At 46.6% G+C, this 26244-nt stretch overlaps 1 protein-coding gene across 1 annotated transcript in view; it reads right to left on the reverse strand.

Annotated features, from left to right (window-relative positions):
• PCBP3 (poly(rC) binding protein 3) overlaps positions 1 to 26244 on the reverse strand; it is a 130025-nt gene that overhangs the window by 45836 nt on the left and 57945 nt on the right. The window contains exon 2 of the mRNA XM_016211878.2: positions 16125 to 16258. Coding sequence (XP_016067364.1) covers positions 16125 to 16134 — 10 coding nt within the window. The 5' untranslated portion in view covers positions 16135 to 16258. The remainder of the gene's footprint in view (positions 1 to 16124; positions 16259 to 26244) is intronic.

Genomic DNA, 26244 nt, shown 5'->3' on the forward strand with positions numbered 1-26244 from the left:
AAGGAGGACAGCTATCACCCTCAAGTGGCTCTCAGTTTGGTGGAAACATCAGATTGCAGGCTGGAGCTGCTGGCAATTGCAAAGATCGAAAATCCACCATCCCTCTTTCAGCCCTCAGACATGTGTTCCAGATAGGTTGAGGGTTCAAAAGTCCCTCTTCTGGAAGGAAGGAAAAAAGAGCTGCTTATAGTGTCAGGGTCAACAAGACACTGAGGGGGAAAGGCTAGGGAACGGTCCTCATGCTTCCATTGAGCTGCACACCCTTCCCTCCTGCCCTCGCCCTGGACCAAACACATTGCCCAGGCCATTGCTGGCAGACATCTGAGACCACTGGGAGAAGCTGGGTGTGGGCAAGTGGCAGCAAGAGAGTCAGAGAGAATGGCAGATACGCGGGGCCTGCCCAACTTGGCACTCTGCAGGCCCCAGTTAATGAACAACCTGAGCTTTCTGATGTCCTGTGTCTGGGCCCAATGCAATCCGATAGACACTGGCAATGAGAGCAACAGCAGGGACAGAACTGTGCTGAACAAGCCCATGGCAGTACAGGGCCAGGACCTGAGCCAATGACGAAGGAGCCTGTCTGGGTATCCACCCAGATGTCACCATGGGCCAGACATCAGCACAACAGGGAAGGGGGCTGCCCAGGAACAGATGCCCCAAACCCACCTCTTGTGTCCTCCCATGTGGGGACACACATTCGACTGTAGGTCTGCACTTCCTGAATTTCAGGGCCCCGCAGGCCCTCTACAGGTGAGCGCCCCCATGACACAGAGACAGGACAGCAATGACAGGCACAGATGGCAAGACTGGGCACATAAGATCCAGAAAAATCTATAAATAATTATTAGAAGGGATGGATTTAATATGGTGACTAGAATTATACATCTCTATACCCACAAAGCTAGAAAATATAATTTTGTAAAATTTTTCAATTTACAAGAACCTAAAAAAAATCAGAGTTGGGATAACTCTCAGAAAAGGTATGTAAAACCTCTATGTAGAAATCTATAAAACACTATTAGGAGAAATTAAAGAAGGGCTGAGAATGAAAGAAATGCACCATGTTCATGGGCTAGAACACTCAATAATTTAAGATATTAAATCTCCCTAAATTGATCTGTAGATTCACTCCAACAAACAATCTGATTTTAAAATACACATGAAAAATTCATCAGGCTAAGTGTGGCCAAGACATTCCTAAGAAAAAGAACCAAGTGAGAAGACCTATTTACCAGAAAGCGGGGGCAGTTCAGTCCGTGTGACCAGGGTACAGGAACAGACAAACTAAATGATGGACCACAAGAGAGAGACAGGCACACACAGCACAAGGAGGCAGAAGTCAGTCTTTCCAATCAGTGGCACTAGTCAGCAGGGTCGGCAGGTACAGAAAGAAACCCTGCCTATTGATTCCACCCCCAAATAAATTCCAGGTGGACTGTGGCTCAACACGAGGAGACACATAGGATACTACCTACATGAAGTGGGGACAAGGACATGTGGCTTAGACATGACAAGCTCAATGGTTCCAAAAAGAATGATATAATGGACCACATTACAATTAAGGTCTGTTTGTCAACAGACACCATTAGGAGAGAGAAAAGGGGCGCACAGAGTGGGCGAAGATATTTGCATTTCACTTAATCACTTAGGGCTCCTATCCAGAAAATACTTACTGACTGCCCATAGAGAAGTGGGCAAAGCCTTGACCACACACATCCCAAATGGCTGGCGAATATGTCAGAAGGCAGTGCATCTCATCAGTGATGAAGGAACTGCAGGTTACAGTCACAGGCTGGACACCAGGCGGCTGAGGGGCTGACACTCAACAAGACACGACACAGACCCCCACGCAGAGCCCTGGGGAGCACAGCCTGTGCTGAAGGCTCAGTTGCTGCTCACACATCGGCCCCACCCGAGTCAGCCACAGGCCTATACTGTGACCTAGCACTTCCAGCTTCTGAGCAGCAGAAATTTCTAACTAATATTCTGATCAAACACTAACAGAATCAGCATGTATAAAGGGTGATAATACACAAGACCGAAAGGAGGTTTATTCTTGGAATGCAATGGGTGATTAATATCAGGAATTCTGTCCATGTCACTAGTAAATTAAAGGAAAAATTCAATAACCATACAAATAAAAAACACCTAATGCCGACACCTTGTTAACCATATGCCAGTTATACCCCTAACTGCAGCCCTGCACAAAGGCATGTTGCCACTTCACCCCAAACACAGGGCCAGGGGTGACAGCTGGGAAGTGTGGGACCACACTCAGCCCAGAGGCAGGCTCCATATCCCTGTGCTGAGCACACATGTGCTGCTTCTCAACAGCAGCTGGAAAGGTATTTAATAAAAAACTCCACATCCACCAATGATAAAATAAGATAAAATAAAATAAAATAGGGAAAGGAGAAATGTCTTAAGTAAGGTAAAGATCATTTACCACCTCAAAAAAGCAAAGCATTGATTTTGTGTCTCTGTCCTTGTGACCCTTTTTTATTTAAAAAAAAAAGGACGGGATGGGGCATAAAGCTTTTATTACAACAAAGGGAGACGGATGGTACTTCATACCAAGAGAAATATGGAAATCAGGAAGAATTTTAGGTAAATATAACAAAAGAAAGGGTGCTGCACTATAGCACAAAAAGCAAAGGAAGCTGAGATTAGTTGAGTACATGAGGTTTTTAAGGAAAAATAAAGCCCAGCCAGTTATAAAGGAAAAGGCTAGGGAAGGGCTGCTCTGGTCCACGTGGGCCCTGTACAGATGCCAACCTTGCCCTCGAATCCACTCCCCCCACACCCATGTAGGATCCGAGCACTGCTTCCTGTTAAGAATGTGTCACCAGGTGCTCACACAGCTGTGGTCCTGTGGGAACAACGCTCTTCATTACCCTCTGACACTGATTCGTCCACTGATTAATGTGGCACCCCTCCTCCTGGAGCACCCTGAGCCAGCCGCCACGCAGCACTGCCGAGGCCATGGCCCCTGTACTCCCTGGAAGGAGGCACAGACCAGCAGCCAGCTGTTGCCCAGAGCTGTCCCTCTACCAGATGGAGGGCTCTGAGCAGTGGAGTGAGCCCCACATACGGAGCAGCCACGAGGAGGCCACCACCATCTGGGTCCGCGGGGCTGGTCAGGGCAGCAGCACCCCATCCTTCTGACTGGTCGGAGTCAGGGACCCCATGCACGTCTTCAGCACTGCCCCTGGGTGATGGGTGAGACAGCCTCATGGCCGGCACTCCTGCACTCAGTCACCTCTGCAGCGGAGGGTCAGAGGCCTGGCCTGGCCACAGGCACCTGTCCTCCTAGGAGTGGGCCAGTGCTGCGCAGCCACCTTGGGGCCTTGTCCTTGGTGGGTGTCTTCGCAGGATGTGAACAAGTAAGGGAACCTCAGGGGTCAGGGGGGTTCTCCTTATTGAGAGGGCTGGCTTCTTTTTCCTAAAAGGACACAAGGTCATCCCAGCTTCCAAAATAAGAGCAGTACCGCAGGCACAGAGATGTGGTAACACTACTAACAGAACAACCAACTGTGTGGTAAGCAGACGAGACACAGGGACCAGAGGCAATGAGTGGCTTGTCCACGGTCACTGAGAGGGTGGGCTATGGGTAAGCAGTTAGTTGCGGGGTGGGGACGCAACAGCAGCCCTAGGCAGCCTGGCCCAGGCCCTAGCCTCACTTCCCACCCTGCCATGCGCAGCAGAAGGACCTGGTACCTAGTGGCGCAGCCTGTGGTCGCAGGGCTCAGGAGCTTCCAGCTGGACCACACTGTTCCCAGCCCAGGCCAGTCCTTGTGCAACTGCCCGAGGCACAGGCATTGAGTCTGTAGGTCACTATGTCTTTGTGAGGCAGGGGGGGACCATAGCATTTGCTCCATTTCACTAGCCTAAGCTCCTGGCTGCCCGCTGCCTCATTTCCTGGATGCGTGGACTCATGTTTTTTTTTTTTTTTTTTAAATCCTCACCCAAGGATATTTTTTTCATTGCTTTTCAGAGAGAGTGGAAGGGAGAGAGAGAGAGAGAGAGAGAGAGAAACATCAATGTGAGAGAGACACATGAATTAACTGCCTCCTACATGCACCCAAAATGGGGCTGGGGATCGAGCCTGCAACCAAGGTACATGCCCTTGGCCGGAATCAAATCTGGGATCCTTCAGTCCGGTGGGTCAACACGCTTTAACCACTGAGCCAAACTGGATAGGGCTGGGCTCATGGTCTTACAAGATTCATGCAGCATCACAGACAGAATCATGTCTCTTAGCCATGTTGGAGAAGTAAGCTAACATGAGTTTAGCAGGTCATTTCTTTCAATGTTGTAATATTTTAATAATAATATCATTACAACACCGACAAATGGCATTGGCTAAAAAGAAAATATATTTTTAAAAAATATATGTGTTAAAGCAACTAAAACCATTAAAAATCTTCCCAAGTGAAGGAAAGGAAAATTGAGGGGAAAAGAGAAATAAAGACAACAAATGTGGGTAAAACTCTAAGGGGAATAAAATTGAGAGCGATACAAGAAAAACAAATAATTCCAGTAGTTAAAAAAAGACAAGATTTATAAAGGTTAAGAAGGTACAGACAGCCTTAGAGAACTAAAAATTAAAAACAAACTCAGGGAAAAAAGCAAGACAACTTAGATAAGAAACTACAAAGACCAAAAAAAAATCAAGTTTAAAATATGGCTAAAGGCTACAAAAAATCAGATTAAAAAACTAAGGATAGCATGAGTTGGAAATTGAGCCTGGAGCCCCTGGTCTGAAAGTGGCGTTGGTAAGTGGGGGTGAGAGCACGAGGGCGAGGCGCTGCCTGCGGATGGAGTCGGGCCACAAAGATCCACAAAGGTCCAGTGTGCAGGCACAGAGGCGGCGGCTTAGGGAAAGTTTCCAGAAATGCACGCACATGCTCAAACCTGTGTTCTGGCTGGGAAAACGCCCCCTCCGCCAAAGCTCCTACCCTGTGTTCCCTGCTAGCGTGAGTTACCCTGCCCACTGAGGATGGGGTACCGACACTGCCCTGATTGGGAAGCTGAGAGCAGGAGGGGGACCGGCCAGGGGACCAGGAGTGGGCAGTGGTGGGCTCATTCCTATGTGCCCTGCATTGTGCTAAGGGGTTCAAACTTGTAGTCAGGTCCCACTCTTCTGGAAGCCCACCCTGTGGGAGCCAACAGGCGGTTCCATAGGAGGGGGCCCTAGGCACAGTCTGAGACCCCTGCCAGACTCACCCTGAGGGAGAGAGGGGAGAGCTGCAGACGATCTCTGGGCACCTGAGGGGTCCTGGTGGCTTCCAGGGGTGGGGGCAGCCTCAGCAGAGGAGATTGGGGAGGCAGAAAAGCCACCACCTTCCCACAGTAGTGAATGCACTGACAGTGGCTCCTGCATGTCTGTGTGTCGGGGGGAGGGGGGGTTGGTGCTCCTGATGAGATTTAATCCCCTGACTTCAATCTGCTAATGGTCCTTTAATCCGAAAACAGTGCAGTGGCCAACACATTTCATTTACTTGTAATGGGTTTGGCTGTTTTTATTTGAGTGTGTTGGAGGAAGATACAGTGTGTGGATGACCGAGCTTGGTATTGCCACTGGACAAGACACAAAGGAGGAGTTATAACGCCACGCAGGGATGCTGCAGTGAGGCCGACAGGACAGCCAGACAGGAGCGCACATGCTCGGAGCCGGTCCTACAGCAGCACCCCGTCACCAGGGTGGGCAGTAGTCCAGGTTCCAGCGATGACAAGTCACCCTGGGCTTCCTCCCGGTTCCCCCTTAGCTCAGCCACCATATCCCAACATGTCTCCCTAGTTCCTTAGCACCATGGGCCAGGGTCTTTGCCAACTGGGGCTGCACGTGGGGGACAAGGATGGGGATGGGGATAGTGGCAATGCTCGGGGAAGCCCAGCTGTGCTGGAGGCAGGCACTACAGATGCAGCCAGGTGACAGGCCAGCGTTCCTGCTGTGCTTCCTCCCTGTGTGCCCCAGCCAGTCTAAGGTATTGAACCCTGTAACCCAGGGTGTCGCCTGCTGAAACGAGCTGTCCATTCCCAGACACTACTCCACAGGTTCTTCGAAAATTTCAAGCTTAGAAAGCTTAGAATAGGCATTTCTTGGTCACCCAGACCAGTGGCTTTTAAAAGATTTGATTGTAATGGCAGTAGAATCCTTTTTAAAACCAATAAAAAGCATAAAATAAAAAGGCAAAACAAATGCAGGCAGAACCCCTCTGGCTAGGCGCGTGAGCAGCCCCCTTGCAGCTGGGGAGACAGCACCCCAGAGGCCTTGAAAAACACTCAGATGGAGGGATAGAGCCACTGTAAATTCCCCTCCCCCCCCAAGGCAGGAGTCACTGTTACTGGAACCTTTTCTTAGCATTTCCAAACAGACCACATACTACCTTCTTGTTTTGCATAAATATCACAGTATGTGTGTTCTGTGGCTAGATTTTAAAAGGCAGGTCTAATTTACATGCAGGAAAATGCACAGATCTTGGGTGTGCAGGTTGATTTTCACACGGGCACTTAAATGTGATCAGTTCATGACACTAGACCCAGAGAGAGGTGCTTGTGGCCTGTCCTGCAGCCTGGCCAGCCCCATGCAGTGCTGCTTGCTGCTGTCACCACGGTTCCTTCTGCTATTGATCCCCTCCGTGCAGTCTCCACTTTTCTTCTTTCTAAGACCTGCAATGTTCCTGAGATCCGTCTGTGCTGCGTAGCAGAGTCAGCCTCTCTAGTACCACTGACTGCCCTGCCGACTGGAGCTCCATAGCGGGAGTGGGGCCACAGGGGTGGCCCTTGTCTTGTCCATTGACAGCAGCTGAGGAGCAAGGTCTCTGCGCCACATGTGCGTCTGCATGGGGGTGTGGCCCTGCTGGGGCTGCGGGACATGCTGTCTTCACAAGCCTCCACACAGAAGACTCAATCTCTTCCAGGCCCACACAGCACCCACACATCCTAAAGGGAGCACGGAGGGTCCGTTTCTCCCTTATAAGCATCATGGACACACGTGTGACGAGGTGGATTCTCAAGTTATGTGGAAGACCCGCGTAGACGCCGCTCCACAAGGCCCCCCACACACCTAGCTGCCCCCTAAGCAGGTTTCTTCTGGGCACTGCCATCAGGGATCCTCAGTTTGCTCCCATTCAACATTTCTTAAGAACTGCAGGTTCATGTCTAAGGGCTGAGGTTCCCATTATGCCCCACAGCTGCTCCCTGTGGCCCCATAGCACCCATGTCCCTGCAGCACCTGTGGGTCTGCAGCACTGTGGGCCGGTGTCCTGAGCCACTGCTGTCTGGCTGTCAGGTCTTCTTGCTCTAGACCCGAACGGTGCCATCAGGAGCAGGGGTGTGAGCACTGAGCTGCAGGCTGCTGCCTTCAGCATATGCGCTTTGCTGGGGGTGCCCTTCCCCCCCCCAAAAGACTTTTAAAAACTCAACACATGTTTCCTGTGAATCCCTGAGCTCATCACTTTGTCTCACATAAAATGGTGTTTGGTGTGAGGGAAGGTTCTAAATTGGGTGTTTGTTTTTAATAGACACCTAACTGATCCCGTAACATCCACTCAATAGTCTATCCATTCCTGGTGATTTAAACACATGCCAAGTTTATGAAAGCAAAACAGACAGAACAAAACAAAGCCCACCACTTCCCCACTTGTCCAGGACTCCTGTCTCATAGCTCCATGTCTCGCCTGGCAGGCTATTTTTACACAGGTTTTTCTTTTTCCTTTTAGATTCTGTTGGATTGTTTTTAATGACAGCACCTCCACACACACTTTAGTGTGGGAGTTACACACTCGGGAGACAGAGCCCAGAGCTTGGCAGAGGGTGTGAGCAGCTGGCTTCTAAGCTGGCTGCCCTGTCGCTCTGGAGCACAACCCCTGCCCCCAGCCAGGCCCCCAGAGACATTCAGACACAACAGTGGCTCCTGTGGTCCCCTTTCCACCCAGCAGACAGCCTATGGTCACCCCCTTCCCAGGCAAGGGTACCATGAGGCATGGGCTCCCGCCTGCCTGCGCCCCAGTAAGCAAGCAGGTCCACAGTCTCCCCACAGTCTTGTCTCTTCTGCTTTTCCATGAGACTCCTGCCCAACAATAGGGCAGATGGACACTGCTTAGCAATGGGGTCTTGCTATGTGGCACAGAAACAGATGGACCAGGCCCTGTCAGACCTCAGCACCACAGGACAGATCGGTACACCAGGTGACACACAGTGGAAAACCCATGAGACTATGCCACACGCTTCCCCTGGATCATATCTTACCTGAAGGGTCATTAGATGGCTACGCTCAAGAGCATGGTTGCTCTCCCCTGGCTCATATCTTACCTGAAGGGTCATCAGATGGCTACGCTCAAGAGCATGGTTGCTCGGCTAGGACACTCTCTGCCTCACCACAGCCACAGGTCACACGCCTGCTCTACCACATAACCGGAGGAGTGCCACGTAACTGTAGTCTACACTTTCATTCCTGTGTGGCTGATCCACTGGCTCTCACATTTATATAGACATCAACACCACCTGGAAGGCTCGTTAAGTCAACCAGACCCCACCCCAGACTTTCTGACTCAGGCTGTCTGGGGGAGGGGGTAGTTGAGAACCTGTCTCTCCAGAAAGTTCTAAGGTGATGGTGATTGTTCAGGATCCTATGGAGAACCATTGCCCTGTACTACTCATAAAAGAATGCAGCGGACACTCAGAAAGAAGGAAGCCCAGTGCTTTTCTGGCGGGCACACCACCCCAGCTGTGCCGAAGGATGGCACAAGGTCACAGTAGCAGCCTGCTGCTCCTCAGTCCTCAGTCCCTGACCTCTGAGGTTCCCCCCTTGGCCAGAATGAAGATGTGTCTTCAAGAGCTCCAGCACCAAACCTTCCTGAGGCTTCTTGACACGGTAACAATCTGCTTTATGGTGGGTAGGTTTCTGCTCTCGCACAGAGCCCGAGGGTCTCATATGAGACCATCAACACCAGAAGCGCTGAAGGCCAGAGGGCCCCTGCAGAAGGCCAGCCAAGCCCAGCTCTATCAATGCCCTTTGCAGTCCAAAAGTGATGAGCACGCTGTTAGAGACCAGCCTGTTTTCCCTCCCAGGTCAGTGTGAAGTAGGACAGGCACACTGAAGACAGGTGGGGACAGAGGCCAGCTGTGAGGACCAGGTCACCCACTCCTTCTGCTTCATGAGAAACGCAAAGGGGCCGAAGCCAGCTGCTTCTGCATTGTTATTAATTTGTTACTTTTGGAAAAACAACAGTCTATTCCACTGTGTAAGAAAGGAAAATCCATATCCCATAACACTCGCTGGGGCACAGACAGCAGTTCTCATTTTCCCCCCGAAGGCAATAATTTGGGGGTATAATTTTGTAATTTTATTAACATAAAACATACATGGTTGTCACACCAGAATGTCGCAGTCTTGTTACCTCATGAAATAACTGAGCAGTCACATCATCCTAGACAATGGGGACACATGTCAGGTGCAGCAGGAAAAGGAGACTGTTAAAAACTGCATCAAATACATGGGATCTTCCCCAGGAATGAGAGAAATTTTATAATCATAAATACAAAAAACACTAAATTTTCTGCCCTATCTTAACAAAATAGTAGAAATATTTCCCTTTCTTCAAGATTGGAAAATGAGTCAGAAAGAGCCCTGTAGAAACACTACATGAGATCGCCTCAAAGGCTGCAGTTGGAGGGAATTGGGTATCATCCAAAGTGAAGAGTGTTTGCATAAGCCATTACTTTAAAGAAGAAAAAAAGCTTCTTTTATTACCAAGGGCACAACTGCTCTTTTTTTTTACATCCAAAATGTAGAGGAATTCATGATCTGAAATGTTTACATTTACTTCTCTGAACTTAGCCATAGACATGTTTCCTGAAAAGTTAAAGTACAAATATTTTATTTGTACAAAAAAACATTAAATATCTATGAAAGGCAAAAATCTTTCTTTTGATAAAACATAAAATCAAATACCATTATGACTTTGGATTTGGCAAACTATTCCTGGGAACATTTTTCCCCAGCAAATCCAAACAGGAGATATAACTTGTCTCAGTATGGTACCAGCAATCAGCCCACTATACAGATATTATGGATATCTTATTCTATTCCTTATTTGCCAAAATATGTTCATCAGAAGGATCCTGAACTAATGGAATACCTTAGTTCATTTATAGGACAGACAAAAAAACCAAAATTTTGTTACTTATAAGCTACAAAATTCAGGTTAGTTTTACAAACCACTTTTAAACTATTTTATATTCCACACCTACTTTATCACAAAGCAATCGCATTCACTGACCTTCCCAGAGACAAAAGAATTATGTTATTTCTCAAGATAATTACCTAACTCCAAAAGTGCATGTTCTCCATCCAGTAATAATATACAAGTATTCACCTTATTCTGATATGCAGATCTCACTGTGCGCTCATACAGCTGGAAGCCAACAGCTCACCTGTTTTCTTGAAAGGTCAACATTCCCAAACAAAGGCACTCCCCACTCCGAGAGTACAGGGCCCCGCTCCACAGGGATGGCTGATGTTTCTGAGCATGAGAATCATATTCCCACACCTACCCCAGTATCACTGGCAACAAACATCTGTAAAATTACATGTTCATTTTTCTACAGAATAACACTTTAACATTAGAGTGCTAATAGTTGACCCTGATCCATAAAAAGGAACCAGATTATTGAAATTAAGGACCCAATGTGAATACCATCATCTGAATGTCTAGAACTACCTATAAGTATGATACCCTGTCCACTTTCCAGTCCCTAAACAAAGCACTGCACTGCTGCAGCAGGACCTCCCGAGGCTTCCTAATGACCTGCAGCCACCCCACTCCTCACCCTGGCCACTGTGGGCTCCACGTGGAGTCTGTCCTTCTCTCCGGGGTAGCCCTGGCCAGGCCCCAGCACCCCCTTACCTACAAACACAGTGGCTATGAGGTCAGGCAGCGCTGGGTGGATGTGGCTATCAGACAGATGGTCACTCTCCCAGTTTAGAGGAGAAAATTAGAGTGGCGTTTTGCTCGAAACCAAAGGAGGCTACAAATCCCATTGGCTTCACGTTGGAAACCTCGTGACATGGGACCAGGCACACGTGATCTACTTTTTGCCCAACTCCCCTTGTTCTGTTGGAGTGGCGCAGCTTGCACGGATGTGCTGTCATTTCAATGACTCCTTCCCCCAAACAGGGGCCACCGCACAAATGCCTGCAGGACATCCAGTGCCGCAGCTAAGCCCTTGGAAAGGAAGGGGTGCGTGGGGGGAACCTCATGGCCCAATATTAATCAAAATGCAGCTCTAAGACTTGAGCTGTCACTGCCGCCGTCAGCTGTCTGCTGTGAATGTCTTACATGACGCTGGTCCTACCGATGAACAGCGGGCTTGGCCTGGGACTACAGGGTGAGGCTCTTCCTCGCCAGGTGAGGGGCCTGAAATGGCCCCAACAGCAAATTCTCACCTTTCCCATATTTACTTCATTGTGATCTAGAGCTTCCAGGTCCAGTCCTAAAAGCAAGCCGCACACAGAAGCTTAGTAATGGATGAGCCCTGTGCATCCTTCAGAGCCACCCAGATGTGAAGGCTCTGATCTGGGCAGTGCGGGGTGGATGGGTGGACCGGGACCTCGGGAGAGAACACAGAGAGTGCACACTGGTCCACCCATCAGGACAGGCACTTCTGCCACCAAGCAGGAGAAAGCTGCCCTCCAGCTCCACCTTTTACTGAGTTATTACCTATATTTTATTATCTCACGTGAAATCAGGCACAGATAAATGACAAAACATGTATCATGTAGTGGTAAAAACATGGATGCAGAGTGGACTTGCTGGCTGTGAGGAGGGGTGTGCGTTTGGCCAGGGGGCATTGAGCTGGCCACTGTGTGTGCCCACAAACTATGCTGTGGCTTTCTCACACCAGCAAAGGCGCACAGAGAGAAAGGGGGTGGGCATGCAGGTATCACTGACCAAGGTCAGCCAGGCTATCCCTTACAGGAAAAAAATTTTAAATAACACAAGTACTCAATACAATATACAAATGATATATTAGAGAATTATATACCTGAAACCTATATAATTTTATTAACCAATGTCACTCCAATAAATTCAATAAAAATTTAAGAGTAAATAAATAAAATAACACAAGTACTGGAGGCTCATTACAGAAAACAATAGAAAAATGCATATATGCCCTGGCAGGTGTGCTCAGTGGTTAGAATGTCGCCCCTTGCACCTAAGGGTCACGGGTTCAATTCCTGGTCAAGGACACGTGCCTGGGTTGCAGATTCGTTCCCTGGCCCCTGTCAGGGCATGTGCAGGAGACAACCAATTGATGTGTCTCTCTCACATTGGTATTTCTTGCTCTCTCTCTCCCCCCTCCCTCCCTCCCACTCTATCTAAAATCAATGGAAAAATATCGTTGGGTGAGGATTTAAAAAAAAGAAGAATGCATATATGCAAAAAATAACCGATAATTACCCAGAAAGACCACCAGAGATAGTGACATATTTATGAAGTCTACCTATTCAGACTCCTTTCCACTAGGCGTGTGTTACTATGTTTTTAACAAAAATAGGGCCAAGTCACCCATGATTGCCCTGTTTTTCTCACTTACCATTATATGCAAAATATTTTCCTATGTCAATATATTTAATTTTTTTTAATCCTCACCTGAGGATATTTTTTTCCATTGCTTTTTCAGAAAGAATGGGAGAGAGAGAGAGAGAGAGAGAGAGAGAGAGAGAGAGAGAAACATCGATTGGTTGTCTCCTGCACACCCCCAAATGGGGTCGGGGATCGAGCCTGCAACCGAGGTATATGCCCTTGACTGGAATCGAACCCCGCAACCCTTCAGTCCACGGGCTGAACCACTGAGCAAAACCAGCTAGGGCTGTCAATATATCTAAATATACATAATAGTGATCAAATGCCCGTGGCATTCTAGTTTATACATAAGATTTTATGCATTTTTATGCATAAGAACATAACCAATCTGCTACGTTTGTGTATCCGGGTTTTTGAACTGTTACATTAAACAATGTTTTTATAATAATCTTTGTAAAGATTATTACAAAGAGTAATGAAGAGTGTACCTCTTCATGTCCCTCTTTTATTTCCTTGGAATACATATTTATATATATAATATGTGGGTAAAGGATATATGTGCTTGAAGCTCTGGCACACAGTAACAGACTGGCTCGGCCAGTTGTATTCCCTGCCCCTCACCCCCCACCCTGGGGCAGGCTCTGTCATCGGTGCCAGACTGAGCAGAGTCCTGGGACATCAACATTCAGTGTCAAAGCAGAGTAGGAAAATGCTGACAGTAAACATTAAGACGGGCCTTGCTGTGTCTGGCACTGTTGGCTAACTCACTCCTCCCAGCAGCTCTCCCCCTAGGATCTGCCTTTATTCCTCCAGAAACAGCAGCAGCCACTCATGGCTTGCTCACAGACATAATGCACAGGTCATCGAGGGCCCACACCCCTGCCCACCGGGTGTCGGACAGCATCAAATGTCACTGGGAGAGTGTGGGGGAGGCCTGGACACTGACCTTTGGGTCTGGCAGGGGAAGATCTGTGGACCTTGACACGGCAGGTCTGGTGTAAGATGAACAGGTAGTCAAAGGGACAGAGGTGGGTGGTTACTGCAAGTGGCTGTGCTGGGAAAGGGCATGCGCGTGTGTTCATATGTGGTGGAAGCAGAGAGGGGCAAGGCAGGAGCCAAACCCTTGAAGAGGGGAGAGGAAAGGAGGCAGCATGCAAAAGACACATGAAGGACCAGGGTCACCAGCTGACGAGGAGGAGCTGAGGGTACAGACACCACAAAGGAGGTGAGGAGGTGTGGCCCAGAGGCTGAGGAAAACTGGGGATGGTGGCACCCATGGCACCAGGGGCAGACAAGCTACCACTAAGCTGAATGCTTCTGAGAGGGACAGGCCAGGGAGAGAACGGAGGACGTGACTGTAGGACTTGACTGTCTTAGCGGATTCCACCCTTTCCTTCTACAGCCATACCCCGTGCATACATAGGCTCATACGCTCAGCAAGGAGCACATGGGTACCTGGCAAATGTGGCCAGGCCAAGGGCAGGTGACAAGCAATTCAGATCTTGAGGATGTGAGAGGGCTGGAAAGGAGGCAGAGGGCCCAGCAGGGGGCCCCTTCAGCTCCTGGCTCCTGGCCTGGGGTGCTCCCAGCCTATCCTCCACATGTGCCCAAAGAACGCTGGTCAGCCCCAGCTCTGGTTTACATAACCAGCCTTGCCCTGGACCACAGCTGGGGCACGCCAGTTATGTGAAAGGAGCCATTTCCTCCAGCTCCTCTTCAAACCCGGAGCAGACTTGCAGTCCGCTGTGACCAGTCACTGACGTGCAACCAACGCAGACACCTGGAGGCTAAATGGTTTTAACCTTCCTCCATGGAAAGGGGAACACAGCAAAGATCAAAACAGCACAGGACATAGGCTTACAGAATTGGGTCAAGCACCACAGGATTAAAAATGCTGAGCTGCAATTCAACAAAACACACCAAAACCAGACAGCAGCTGGGCAGGGTGGGCAAGGAAGCTGGTGCTGAGAGGAACGGCAAAGCTTCAGAGAGTTGACAAGGAGGTCATTAAGTCTTGTGACTTCTTAAGATGCACATGTTTCTCTGACAAGCACCTGGGAGGTACATTAACTCAGAATCTATCGAATGTCTGTGTTGGGAATCTGGGTTAATACATGAAACAGCTTGAGGCGGGCTCCCTGTGGCCCTTATTGCAGCCATAGGTGAAAAAAGCATCCTCGAGTATTCTTAAGGCTTTGGCAGTCCCTTGTAATGTAAAACACATGGGGGAATAACCTAGAACTGGGCTGGAGAGGACTAAGGCATGTGAGCTGCAGAAGGAACCTCTGAGGTCTTGATTTACAGGAAGAAACTGAGGCCACAGAAAGTCAGTCCTGCAGGCTCAGAACCCTGAGGTCCATCAGAGAGGATGTGGACCTCAGGGAGTTGGGGGACACAGCAAGCAGCACACAGAACACAACCTTCTGCACAGCGGCACAGAGGCACACACACTCCTGCACACATGCTCACTCACATTCATGCACACATACTCGTGCACTCATGCATACACAGTCCTACACCTGTATATACACACAGACACTCTCCTGCACCCACACACATACACACACACTCTGGCATACCCACACACATACTGCTAAACCCTTGCACACACAGCAGGACTGTCAGCAGGGCCAGGCCAGTGTGTGGTGCTTAGCACGGGACCATGCTCGTGGCTGGTGCTCACTCACAGGGAACCAGTAAAGGAGCTGACAACAGACCCAGCTCTTCAGATTCCCCACCCAACATTCTTTACAAAATAGCAGGATGAAGATCTACAGGGATAAAAATTGGGAACACTTAGGGGAAATTAGTTCTAAGGGTACCCATGCTCCTCAAAAATTCAGAGGAAAGAGCCATGGAGAACGTTTCTGCCTCGGCGTCAACTTGCTCCTGCAAACGCAGACCAGCTTCTTCAAATGCCAAGTCAGTGCAACGTGACTTCTCAAGAGCCAACGAGGCAAGAGGGTCCAACATTATCACTGCATTAACTGCCTTTCTTTTCTTTTTATTCTTTTTTCTTTTTTTGGTTAATCCTCACCTGAGGATATTTTTTCCATTGATTTTTAGAGAGAATGGAAGGGAGGGAGGGAGGGAGGGAGGGAGGGAGGGAGGGAAAGGAAGAGGGGGAGGGAAAGGGAGAGGGGGGGAGAGAGAGAGAGAGAGAGAAACATTGACATGAAAGAGACACATCGATTGGTTGCCTCCCACATGGCCAGGGATAGAAACTGCAACCCAGGTACATGCCCTTGACTGGGAATCAAACCCGCAACCCTTAGGTGTGCAGGCCTACGGTCTAACCACTGAGCCATACCAGCCAGGGCTAGATCGCCTTGTCAAACATTCCCTTTCATGGTCTGTCTCCCTCCCTGGCATAGCTCCCCAGTTGACACCCTGTCATGGAATAAAGAGAATGAACGGCAGGTTTGAACCACATGGAACAAACTTCATTTTCAGAGGTGAGCCTGGCTTCGTTACAAACATTCTTGGTAAGCAAACAAATGAGCAAACAAAAGATACTTTACAGCAACTCACCTTCCCCCATAAGCGGCAATAAGAGTCAGAGCAGATCCATAGACACAAACGTTCAGACTTGTCGTAACTTAGAGCATCATAACTGGAACTGCTGATTCAAGGAAGGCCTGACTTTTGCCGTGGAGCCCACCTACCTAAAACACAAAAACAGACGGCATATTAGCTTACAAATTTATGACCCTGTCCACTGGGGTCAACAGAACGGCTTTTTTTTTTGCATTCAACAGAGAAGCAAACATGTCTTAATCATTCGGGTACAAGGCCAGGGCAGGGTATGGAAGTGCAGTGCCAGTGAGGACTTACCCTGAACACTGTCCCATTATAGCCCAAATGAGGCAGCTTGAAACATGAGGCGGCTTCCATTTTATAAATGACAAGTCCAAAAGAAGCTTTTTGGTAAAACTGTGTAAACTTTTGAGAATGTAAATAAAATAGTCAACTTTCTACTTATAATATTTCATATATTTACATGTATTTATACAGATTTTAAAATAACATTTATGAAATTATGCATTAATTTAAATACATAGCTGATTTTCCATTTTTGTGGCTCCTATGATAATTTAATTCAAACTCTTCCATTTCAGCATGCAATTTTGTCCAAGTAGGGCCCCTTTCTGTTCCACCTGATGTTTCCCAGAGTGTGTCGTTTTCGCCTCGGTCTAAGTTTCCTGAGTTTTTACATGTTGACTCATGTTTATGGCTCAACCTGGAAATTTAATTCTCATTCATAAGTACCCATTTTCATAACATCATCCTCTCTGCTGTGCTTTTCAATCTATTCCATATGTGTATATTTACGACCACTACAAATTACTGTTCTAGGCATCTTAAAAGGCTTGTTTATAAGTGTCTCAACATTTGGAATTGTGAGGTCATGGCACCAAAAATAATTAGAAACCTATGTTAAACGTCTTTGCCTTTCTCTGAGTCAATCAGGTAACCACGTTAGGCAATAACCAACAGCAATGACTGGGTTTGTCTCAAGCTAAACTGTCTTATCCATATAATATGTTGAGGTTCAAAACAGAATAAATGAGAAAATACCACATGTAAGGAAATTCCGTATAAGATAACGTTGAGTAAAACCTCCCGTTCATATGGTCGCACCGCATCTCACTTGGGGAGACAGTCACACACAAGTGCAGTCAAGGTTCAACATGTTACTGATCAGAGGATCAGCGAGGCCTTGATTGCTGAGTGAGGCCTAAGGTCAATGAGCGAGAAGTCATCAAAAAGCAAGGGGGCTAACACAGTTCAGTTGGGGAAAGAATAGTCTGTGTAACATATGGTACTAGGAAAACTGGGTATCCACCTACAAAAGAATGAACTTGGATCCTTACCTTACACCATATACAAAAATTAACTCAAAATGTATCGAAGACCTAGACTTATGAGCTAAAACTATAAAACTTTTAGAAGGAAACACTGGAAAAAATCTTTACGACATTGGATTTGGCAATGATTTCATGGATATGATACCAAAAAGCACAGGCAACAAACAAAAAATAGATGAACCAGACTTCCTCAAAATTAAAAACTTTTTGCCCGGCTGGACATGGCTCAGCGGTTGAGCATCGACCTAGGATTCAGGAGATCGCAGTTTGATTCCCAGTCGGGGCACATGCCCGGGTTGCGGGCTCAGTCCCTAGTCGTGGGTGTGCAGGAGGCAGCTGATCAATGATTCTCATCATTGATGTTTCTGTCTCTCTCTCTCCCTCTCCCTTCCTCTCTCTGGAATTAATAAAGATATATATTTAAAAAAATTTAAAAACTTTTATGTATCAAAGGACACTAATAAGAAAGTGAAAATATAACCTACAGAACAGGAGAAAATATTTGCAAATCATATATCTAAGAAAGGATTAATATCCAGACTATACAGAGAACTCTCACAATTCAACAATTTTTTAAAAAGAAAAATTTACATAGCTTTAGAAACATCTAAAGGAAACTAGTTTGCTAAATATAAATAGCCCTATGTCACTAAATTGGTAAGAAACACCACGAGACCAGAAATTTGGATAGTGATGTGACAGACAGACACGTTTATGCAATGACTCACTTCTTCCAACATCACCGTGTGTCAGGTAGCCAGGGCCACCCGGCACCCTGTGGAGTTAAGATATGAATAATGATGAAACCTGAGAGAGGAAAGGCTCTGCTGTTTGCTTTTCAAAACACAGTTGGGCCCTGGGTTGTGTGGCTCAGTTGGTTGAGCATCATTCCATGTACTGAGAGGTCACTGGTTCAATTCCCGGGCAGGGCACATGCCCGGGTTGTGGGCTCCATCCCCAGTAGGGGGCATGCAAGAGGCAGCCAATCAATGTTTCTACCTCTCATCGATATTTCTGTCTCTCTCGCCCTTCCTCTCTAAAATGAATGAAAACATATTTTAAAAAAAGAGGCTGATTCTGCTTGTGCTAGCCATTTACTGTTAAAATGAACAAAACACACAGGGAGACAAATCGAACGAGAGACATGACTCCTTTCCTCATCTCGATGGCCGTCCTTCACTGCATGACCCACTTAGGAACAGGAGAAGCCATGGTTTGTAACGTCTTGCTGAACAGGCTGCCACAACAAATCAGCTTCAAAGGACTAGTCCCCAAGGACATCACATCCCCTCCTGGGCACAGTCCAGACAAAAGCAGCCCATTAAGCTGCAAACTCCACACATGCCAGAAGACACACACTCACACGTGTGCACCGGGGCATGTGCAGCTCACATGGTTATGTGTGCTCCGATACGGCATGGGCTCCACCAGGAGTCTGAAACATCACACAATCACAAGGTCCAGCACTGTTCTACCCGCTCCCACTGGCCTTCCCCACCCCTTCCTCTTGCCAGGAGAGGGTGAGTGAGGGGAGGGCAGCTGAGGAGGGTGTGTGGGGGGGGACATGTTGGGTGGGGTGTTTTAGGCCATTTTAAGAATGGAAGCGGGTGGCATCTGCAGACAACCAGGCTCTGAGAAAAAGGAGGCATGATAAATCACGATATCTTAACATGAGCAACCTGGCTGCTAGTGTGGAAGACAGGCTGAAGGTGAAGAAGGGCAGGAGAAGAAGCCAGGAGGGAATTTAGGAAATTAAGCAGCAATTCAGTCAAGAGATGAAATCACTGTCTGTGCAGTGAGGAAGTTATGCAGTGGCTGTGAGGGCTTATGGCCGAGAAGTCAGTCTGTTTTATTATTATATTATTATTTTATTATTTTTTAAAATATATCTTTATTGATTTCAGAGAGAGGAAGGGAGAGGGAGAGAGAAACATCAATGATGAGAGAGTCATTGATTGAGCCCACAACCCGGGCATGTGCCCTGACCGGGAATCGAACCCCGATCGCCTGGATCCTAGGTCAAAGCTCAACGGCTGAGCCACGCCTGGGGGGGGGGGGGGGCGTGAGAATTCAGTCTAATGAGCAATACCCAGGCCAAACAAACAAACAGCCCATCCGGCGGGAGATGCCAACAGGCCACTCTGTTACAGCTCACACAGTCTGGTGACAGAGTCATGAGGAAGCAGAATACATGAAAAGACACAAACACGACAGTGTGTGTGTGTAAAATGCCACGCCTGCCAATTAGAGCTTACTCCTCCTCCCTCAGCTCTCAGAGAACAAAAAAAATTGGCCATGTTCTGATTCACTGTGAAAGGTTCAACCAATGTTGAAGACAGGAAATCAACAGACAGGGCTTTCCACCCACTAGGCAATTAAATTAGAAATCATTAGCAAAAGATAATTTAGTAATCTCCCTCGACAGAAAATCTTTTCCATGCTTCTCAATAAGAAATGAATGGGACAACATCATAATGAAATTAGAAAATAATTATACCACAACAATAATACCATTACTACATGCTTGCATCTGAGGCAAGCAGCTAAGATAGAGCTCACAGAAAAAGTTACAGCTTTAAAAGCATATATTATGAATAAAGAAAGGCAAATATTATTAAGTAAAAAAATCAAATTTAAGAAGTTAGAAAAATAACAGAAAGTATCCACAGAAAGTAAAAAGGTAATAATAAAGAATAGATCAGAAAAGAAACAAGAGCCAATTGAGAAAATGAACAAATATAAAATTTATTTCTTCAATAAAGGTCTAAAAGTATACAACCTGCTGATGACATTGATCAGGACAAACAATCCAGAAGTAGAGATGATATCAGTAATTTAAAGGAAGACAAAGGCTCCTGTTTCTGGACAAGATGAAGGAGATATGTTTCTCCCTTTTCTTCTTGCTGAGTCCAACTAAAACTGGACATTAAATATGAAAGAAACATTAAAGAGAAAAGAAAATCAACAAATGCTAAACACTGAGAGGACAGAGATTTTAGAGTTCTCTGACAAGGACTGTAAATCAGCCATCATAAAAATGCTTCAAAGAGCATTAATGAACACACTTAAAGCAAATCTCTAAGAAACTTCACAGAGAAAGAAGAGCTGTGAAGAACAGCCCTACCGAAAGTCAATCAAAATGAATCAACAATGTCCATATCCTATAGTGATTAAAGAAACTGCATTTGTAATAAAAAGCTCCAGAAAAAGAAGTCTCCAGGGCCAGATGGTTTCACTGGAGAATTTAACAAACATTTACAGAAGGATGAACACCAACCTTAGATAATCTTTTAGAGAAAATAGAATAGTTTGCAACTCATTTTATGAGGCTCCTCTCACCCTGATACTAAAACCAGAGATAAATACAGTACAGAAAAAGAAAACTATAGACCAATCTCTCTCATGAACAGAGATAAAAATAATTTTTTAAAATTTAAATTAGCAAAATGAACCCAGGAATGTCTAAAAGAACCATACACCATGACCAAGTAGGATTTATCCAGGTATGCAAGGCTGGCTCCACATAAAAAATCATTCAATATAATCCACCATATCTATAAGCTAAGCTAACATTGCGCTGAGGATCATAGGGCCTGTGGAACATTCAACAACAACGTCCTCTAGCCCATCGTGTCACACATGGCCAAGCACTTCCTCTACCCAAACAAATGTGAGCACAGGCAACACAGGTCACTTAGCTGCCCTGGTGACAAGCATCCTGAAGATGTCCAGCAGGACATCAAATGACATGAGACTGATATGTGACATGTGTGAGTCACAGAGACCTAGGCCATGCTAACAATATGAAAACCACTGGGGAGACGGGGCCTCCACACAATGGGCTGGGCAGTGACATAAGAGGTTGGGGATGACAACAGAGCACAAAAGCAACAATTACTGCCTGCCGGAGCAAAAGCAGACAGTTTCCTGACAGTTAGGAGGGTGCCTTCATTTTGAGAGGCCATACTGAAGAAGGTACACAAAAGAGAAGGACCCAGGAGAGAACAGGGTGTGGGCTGATGGCGGCACAGATGGAAGAAGCTGATGGGAGGCCTGGAGGGTGGATGGTGCAGCTTCCCTACAGCCGGGGGAGCAGCCAACCACCCTTAAAACTTTTGATCTCAAGACCCTTTTAGTCTTTTAAAAATTACTGGGGACACCAAAGTGCTTTTGTTTGTGTGGGTTCTATCTATCACTATTTGCCTCATTAGATGAAAACTGAGGAATTTTAAGTATTTTATGTAATAGTTATAAAATAACAATAATAAACCCAATACAAGTTAACAAAAGTAGTATTTTATGAGCAATATTTTACAAAAATCAGTGAGAAGTGCGGCATTGTTTTCTATTTTTGTAAATCTCTTAAAGTCTGTTTTAAAAGAAGACAGCAGGGTTCCCACATCTGCTTCTGCATTTAATCTGTTGTGATATGTGTGTTTGGGTTGAAGTGTGTGAAGACAATTGGCCTCAAATGAACGTTCAGTTGGAAAAGGGAGAGAGTATTCCATGGCCTTTTCAGATAATTGGGGACATTCTTCTTTGCCACAATACCAAAACTCCACAGCGGTAATTTCTTAAAGGTTAGTTGCAAAGTATACTCTGAAACCACAGGAAAATCCACATCAATGAACTTCTAAACTCTGTTACATTATAAAAGCCATTGGTCCACCTAAACTCTGAATACATCTTTCACCAAGGCATGGTTTTTATACCATCATATATTGGTCATCGGAAAATACCGGTTCACAGACAGACTTATGTCTATCTCCATGTCACATATTTTACCATACAACATTTGTTATATCACCGCCAAGATCATCAGAAAAGTCTTAAAGTATTCAGGAGCTGTGGACAGCGGAAGATACAAATTTTGACAAATACTAACTTTTGCTTGAGAGCTTAAAGGTCATCGGGGCAATGAAACCCTCAGCTGTTTTCCCTAAAGTGACAGGCTAATGTCGGTCATTTCTGAGAAAATATCTGTCCAATACCCAAGTCCAATAGCCGTCTGCCAGTCGTTCCACCAAGTGGAAGCCATAAGCGCAGTGGGTGTGGCCTCCCGCTCACCAGCCCACCCGTGTGCTACCTGGACGGCCTTGGCTCAGGGGCCAGCAGAACTCCCTGTGACCGACACGCTGAAGGCTCATGATCTGATACAAGGAGAACTTCTACTCTTCATTGAGGACATCATAAAGTGTGGCTGGATTTTTCTTTTGACCATGAGTAAGTCTAGCTAGGAATACAGGGGCCACTAGAGGAGCCTGTGGCCACGGCCTTGACGGTGTCCAGGCGGCAGTGTAAGCCGCCATCAGCTTAAATGGTACACAATGGGAAGGGAAAGTCACAATGCAGCATTACTATAAAAACTAATTTTTGACCTTGCAGTTCCCTGAAAGGGTCCACAAGCCATGCTCTGAGGACCACAGCAGTAGGGGATGTAACTGAGAAGGCCTTTGAGTGACAAACACTTGTAAAAATTCAACTTCATGACAAGGATCTAATTAAGAATGTGGCCAACACACCCGCAGTCAGCCTGGGTGGCTGCAAAAAACTCCACAGGCTGGGGGCTTACACGACGGAAGTTTACTGCCTCAGTCCTGGAGGCTGGAAGTCTGGATCAGGGTGTCATAGGACTGGTTCCTCTGAGGCCTCTCTCCTCGGCGTGTAGATGGCCATCTCCTCCCTGTGTCCTCACGTGATCATCCCTCTGTAACTGGTCCCACTCTACTATGGCTAATGCTCTTGATCTCCTCTTCTCATAGGGACACAGTCAGACTGGAGTTGGGCCCACCCCAGTGACCTCATTTACCTCCTTAAAGGCCCCACCTCCAAGTATAGTCACACTGGGGGTTAGGGCTTCAGCCTATGAATTTTGGGGGACACAATTCATCCATAGCACCCTCTATCCAAACTGCTAACATAATACTTCCAGTTGGTAAGTGGGGAGGCCTAAAGCCGGAACTTCCCTATGGAGCTTTCTAGACTCCAGGGTCTAGCAATTCAGTTTGGAGAGAGGTGAACCTCAGAAAGAACTGGGGGGGAGGGGGTGACCTCCAGCACACAGCACAGGCTGCCACTCAAGAAATGAAAAGCTAAGTCTGTGAGGGTCCTGCATTGGCAAAGGGCCCACTAAAGAGAAATGCTGTCAGACCTGGGAGGAGATAGGCACAGGCAGGGAAAGTGCCAGGGCCCTCTTCACTGTGGTCAATGAGGAAATGGAGCCTAGGGACCTCTGGAGCAGGGGTCTCCAAACTATGGAAATGGAGCCCGGCCCACCACCTGGTCTTGTAAATAAAGTTTTATTGGCACACAGCTATGCCCATGAATTTGCTTTCTCACTACAATGGAGGAGCTGAGTAGCCAATATAAACATGGCAGAACCCACAAAGCCTAAGATATTTACTCTCTGGTCTGCTAAAGAAATGCAGACCTCACTCTAGAGGACAGAGGTCTGAGAAGCTGCAGAGAGAACACTGGGACAAGGGGTGAAAGGGATACCACCCTCCTTCCTAAGCAAAACTGTGGCCTGTCAAAGTTCTTCCAGCAGACTGAGGGCCCAAGGTCTGCCCAGTGGGCTTGTGGACTTGCTGGGGTGCTGGGGCGCCAGGTGCCTCCAGCTGCTGCTCCATCAGAAAGGGAGCCTACTTGAGTTGTTGGGCACTGACCCCACCTGTGTCAACAATTCCTCAGTCCCTCAGTCTCCAGAGTAAGAAGAGGGAGATCAGCATTAACAAGAAACAGGAATGAGATCTGGGCCTGTAACCCTGTGCCATGGATGGATGGGGCTTCTGGTGGCCTCCCTTGGGCTTATTTTGCATGAAGAAAAGAGGGGAACAAACATCTGTGAGTTGAGGGGCAAACAGTGATGGCTGCATTATTTATTGTTCCTGAATATTCATCGCCTGTCCCGGCAGAGGACAACCCTTGCCAAGCCCACTGAGGTCAGGTGTGGCCATGTAATATCTCCTCCAGGAAGAAGCTCACAGGCCATGCTGAGCCCTCTGTGTTCTCTCTTCCCTCTGCTACAATTGACAATATTCCATGGAGAGACTAACCATCAGCCCGAGAAGGAGGTGAAGTCAATAGAGTCACAGGTGACCCAGGGAATGAAAAATAAGCTTGGTGTCTGTTGAACTTGAAATCCTGAGACATGAGGATGGTCTATTACTGTGGCTCAGCAAGACCCTGAGAGTCCCCACCACACTCCTCAGATGGCCCCCAGACTGGCAGCAGGAGCACCGAAAGTCTAAGTCACTGTCCCCCACCCAGCAGGCTCTAAATTCCCTTCCTTTTTGCTGGCAAAAATCTGGTCATTTCTTCCGTCCCTTTCATTTTAAACTTTCTGGGTCATTTATTTTAAGTGTCTTATAAAGAGCATGCCACTTCTGGGACCAAATCTGAGGTTTCTTGGTTGAACAGCTTAACTGAAGTATAATTAATGCACATAAAACTGCACATACTTGAAAGTGCACAATCTAAGTTTTTATATTTTGGTTTTGTACTTTTCAGTTCTAAAATTTCAATTTGGCACCTCAACCAAAGAAGATACACAGATGACATATAAGCAAATAAAAAGACGCACCACATCACATCATCAGGAAATTGCAAATTAAAACGAGATACCACTACACACCTATTAGAATGGCCTCTGTTTGGAACACTGACACCACCAAATGCTGAGGAGGATGTGGAGCAATAGGAACTCTGGTTCATCACTGGTAGGAATGCAAAATGGTGCAGCCACATTAAAAGACAGTTTGGTGGTTTCTTACAAAACTAAACATGCTCTTACAAAACAATCCAGCAATAATACTACCCAAAGGAGTTGAAAACTTATATCCATACAAAACCTGTACATGGATTTTTACAGCAGCTTTATTCATAATTGCCCAAACTTAGAAGCAAACAAGATGTTCTTCAGTGGGTGGATAGGTAAATAAACTGTGGTGCATCCAGACAATGGAATATTATTCAGTAATAAAAATAAATGAGCCATCAAGCCCTGAAAAGACAGAGAAGACCCTTCAATGCATATTGCTAAGTGAAAGAAGCCAATCTGAGAAGGCTGCACACTATGATTCCAACTCTATGACATTCTGGAAAAGGCAACACTATGGGGACAGTAAAAGGATCAGTGGTGGCCAGGCGTTGGGAGAGGGATGAACGGGCAGAGCACAGAGGATTTTGAGGGCAGTAAAACTACTTTGTATATTACAATAATGGATACATGTCATTAAACATTTGTCCAAACCCACAGAATGTACATCACCAAGAGTGAACTCTAATGCAATTTATTGATTCTGAGTGATCATGATGTGTCAATGTAGGTCCATCAATTATAGCCAATGTACCCTCTAGTGGGGATGTTGATGATAATGAAGGAGGCTGTGCCTATGGTGGGGGATGAGGGATGTATGGGAAATCTCTGAACATTCCACTCAATTTTGCTGTGAAGCTAGTATTACTCTAAAAAAAAAAAAATCAAAACTCTTCATTTAAAACTCTCCATTCAGTTTGGTTCTCCCTTACATTTATTTCTTTGCTGAGATTTTCTAGTTATTTATGTGTTTCAAGTGTGTTCAATTACCACTGAAGCAGTTTCATGAAGGCTTGATAACTTTATCATGTGTCACCTCGATGTTTGTGTCTGTTGACTCTCTTTTCTCATTCAAGTTGAGTCTTACTGGTTCTTAGTATGTTGAATGACTTTAAGTTGAAATGTGGGCACTGTGATATTATGTTATGAAGCCTGGGTCTTATTTAAATCTGTTTGCTCTGGCCTC

The sequence above is a fragment of the Miniopterus natalensis genome, chromosome 6 (genome assembly GCF_054644295.1).
Source record: "Miniopterus natalensis isolate mMinNat1 chromosome 6, mMinNat1.hap1, whole genome shotgun sequence".
NCBI classification, from domain to species: Eukaryota; Metazoa; Chordata; class Mammalia; order Chiroptera; family Miniopteridae; genus Miniopterus; species Miniopterus natalensis.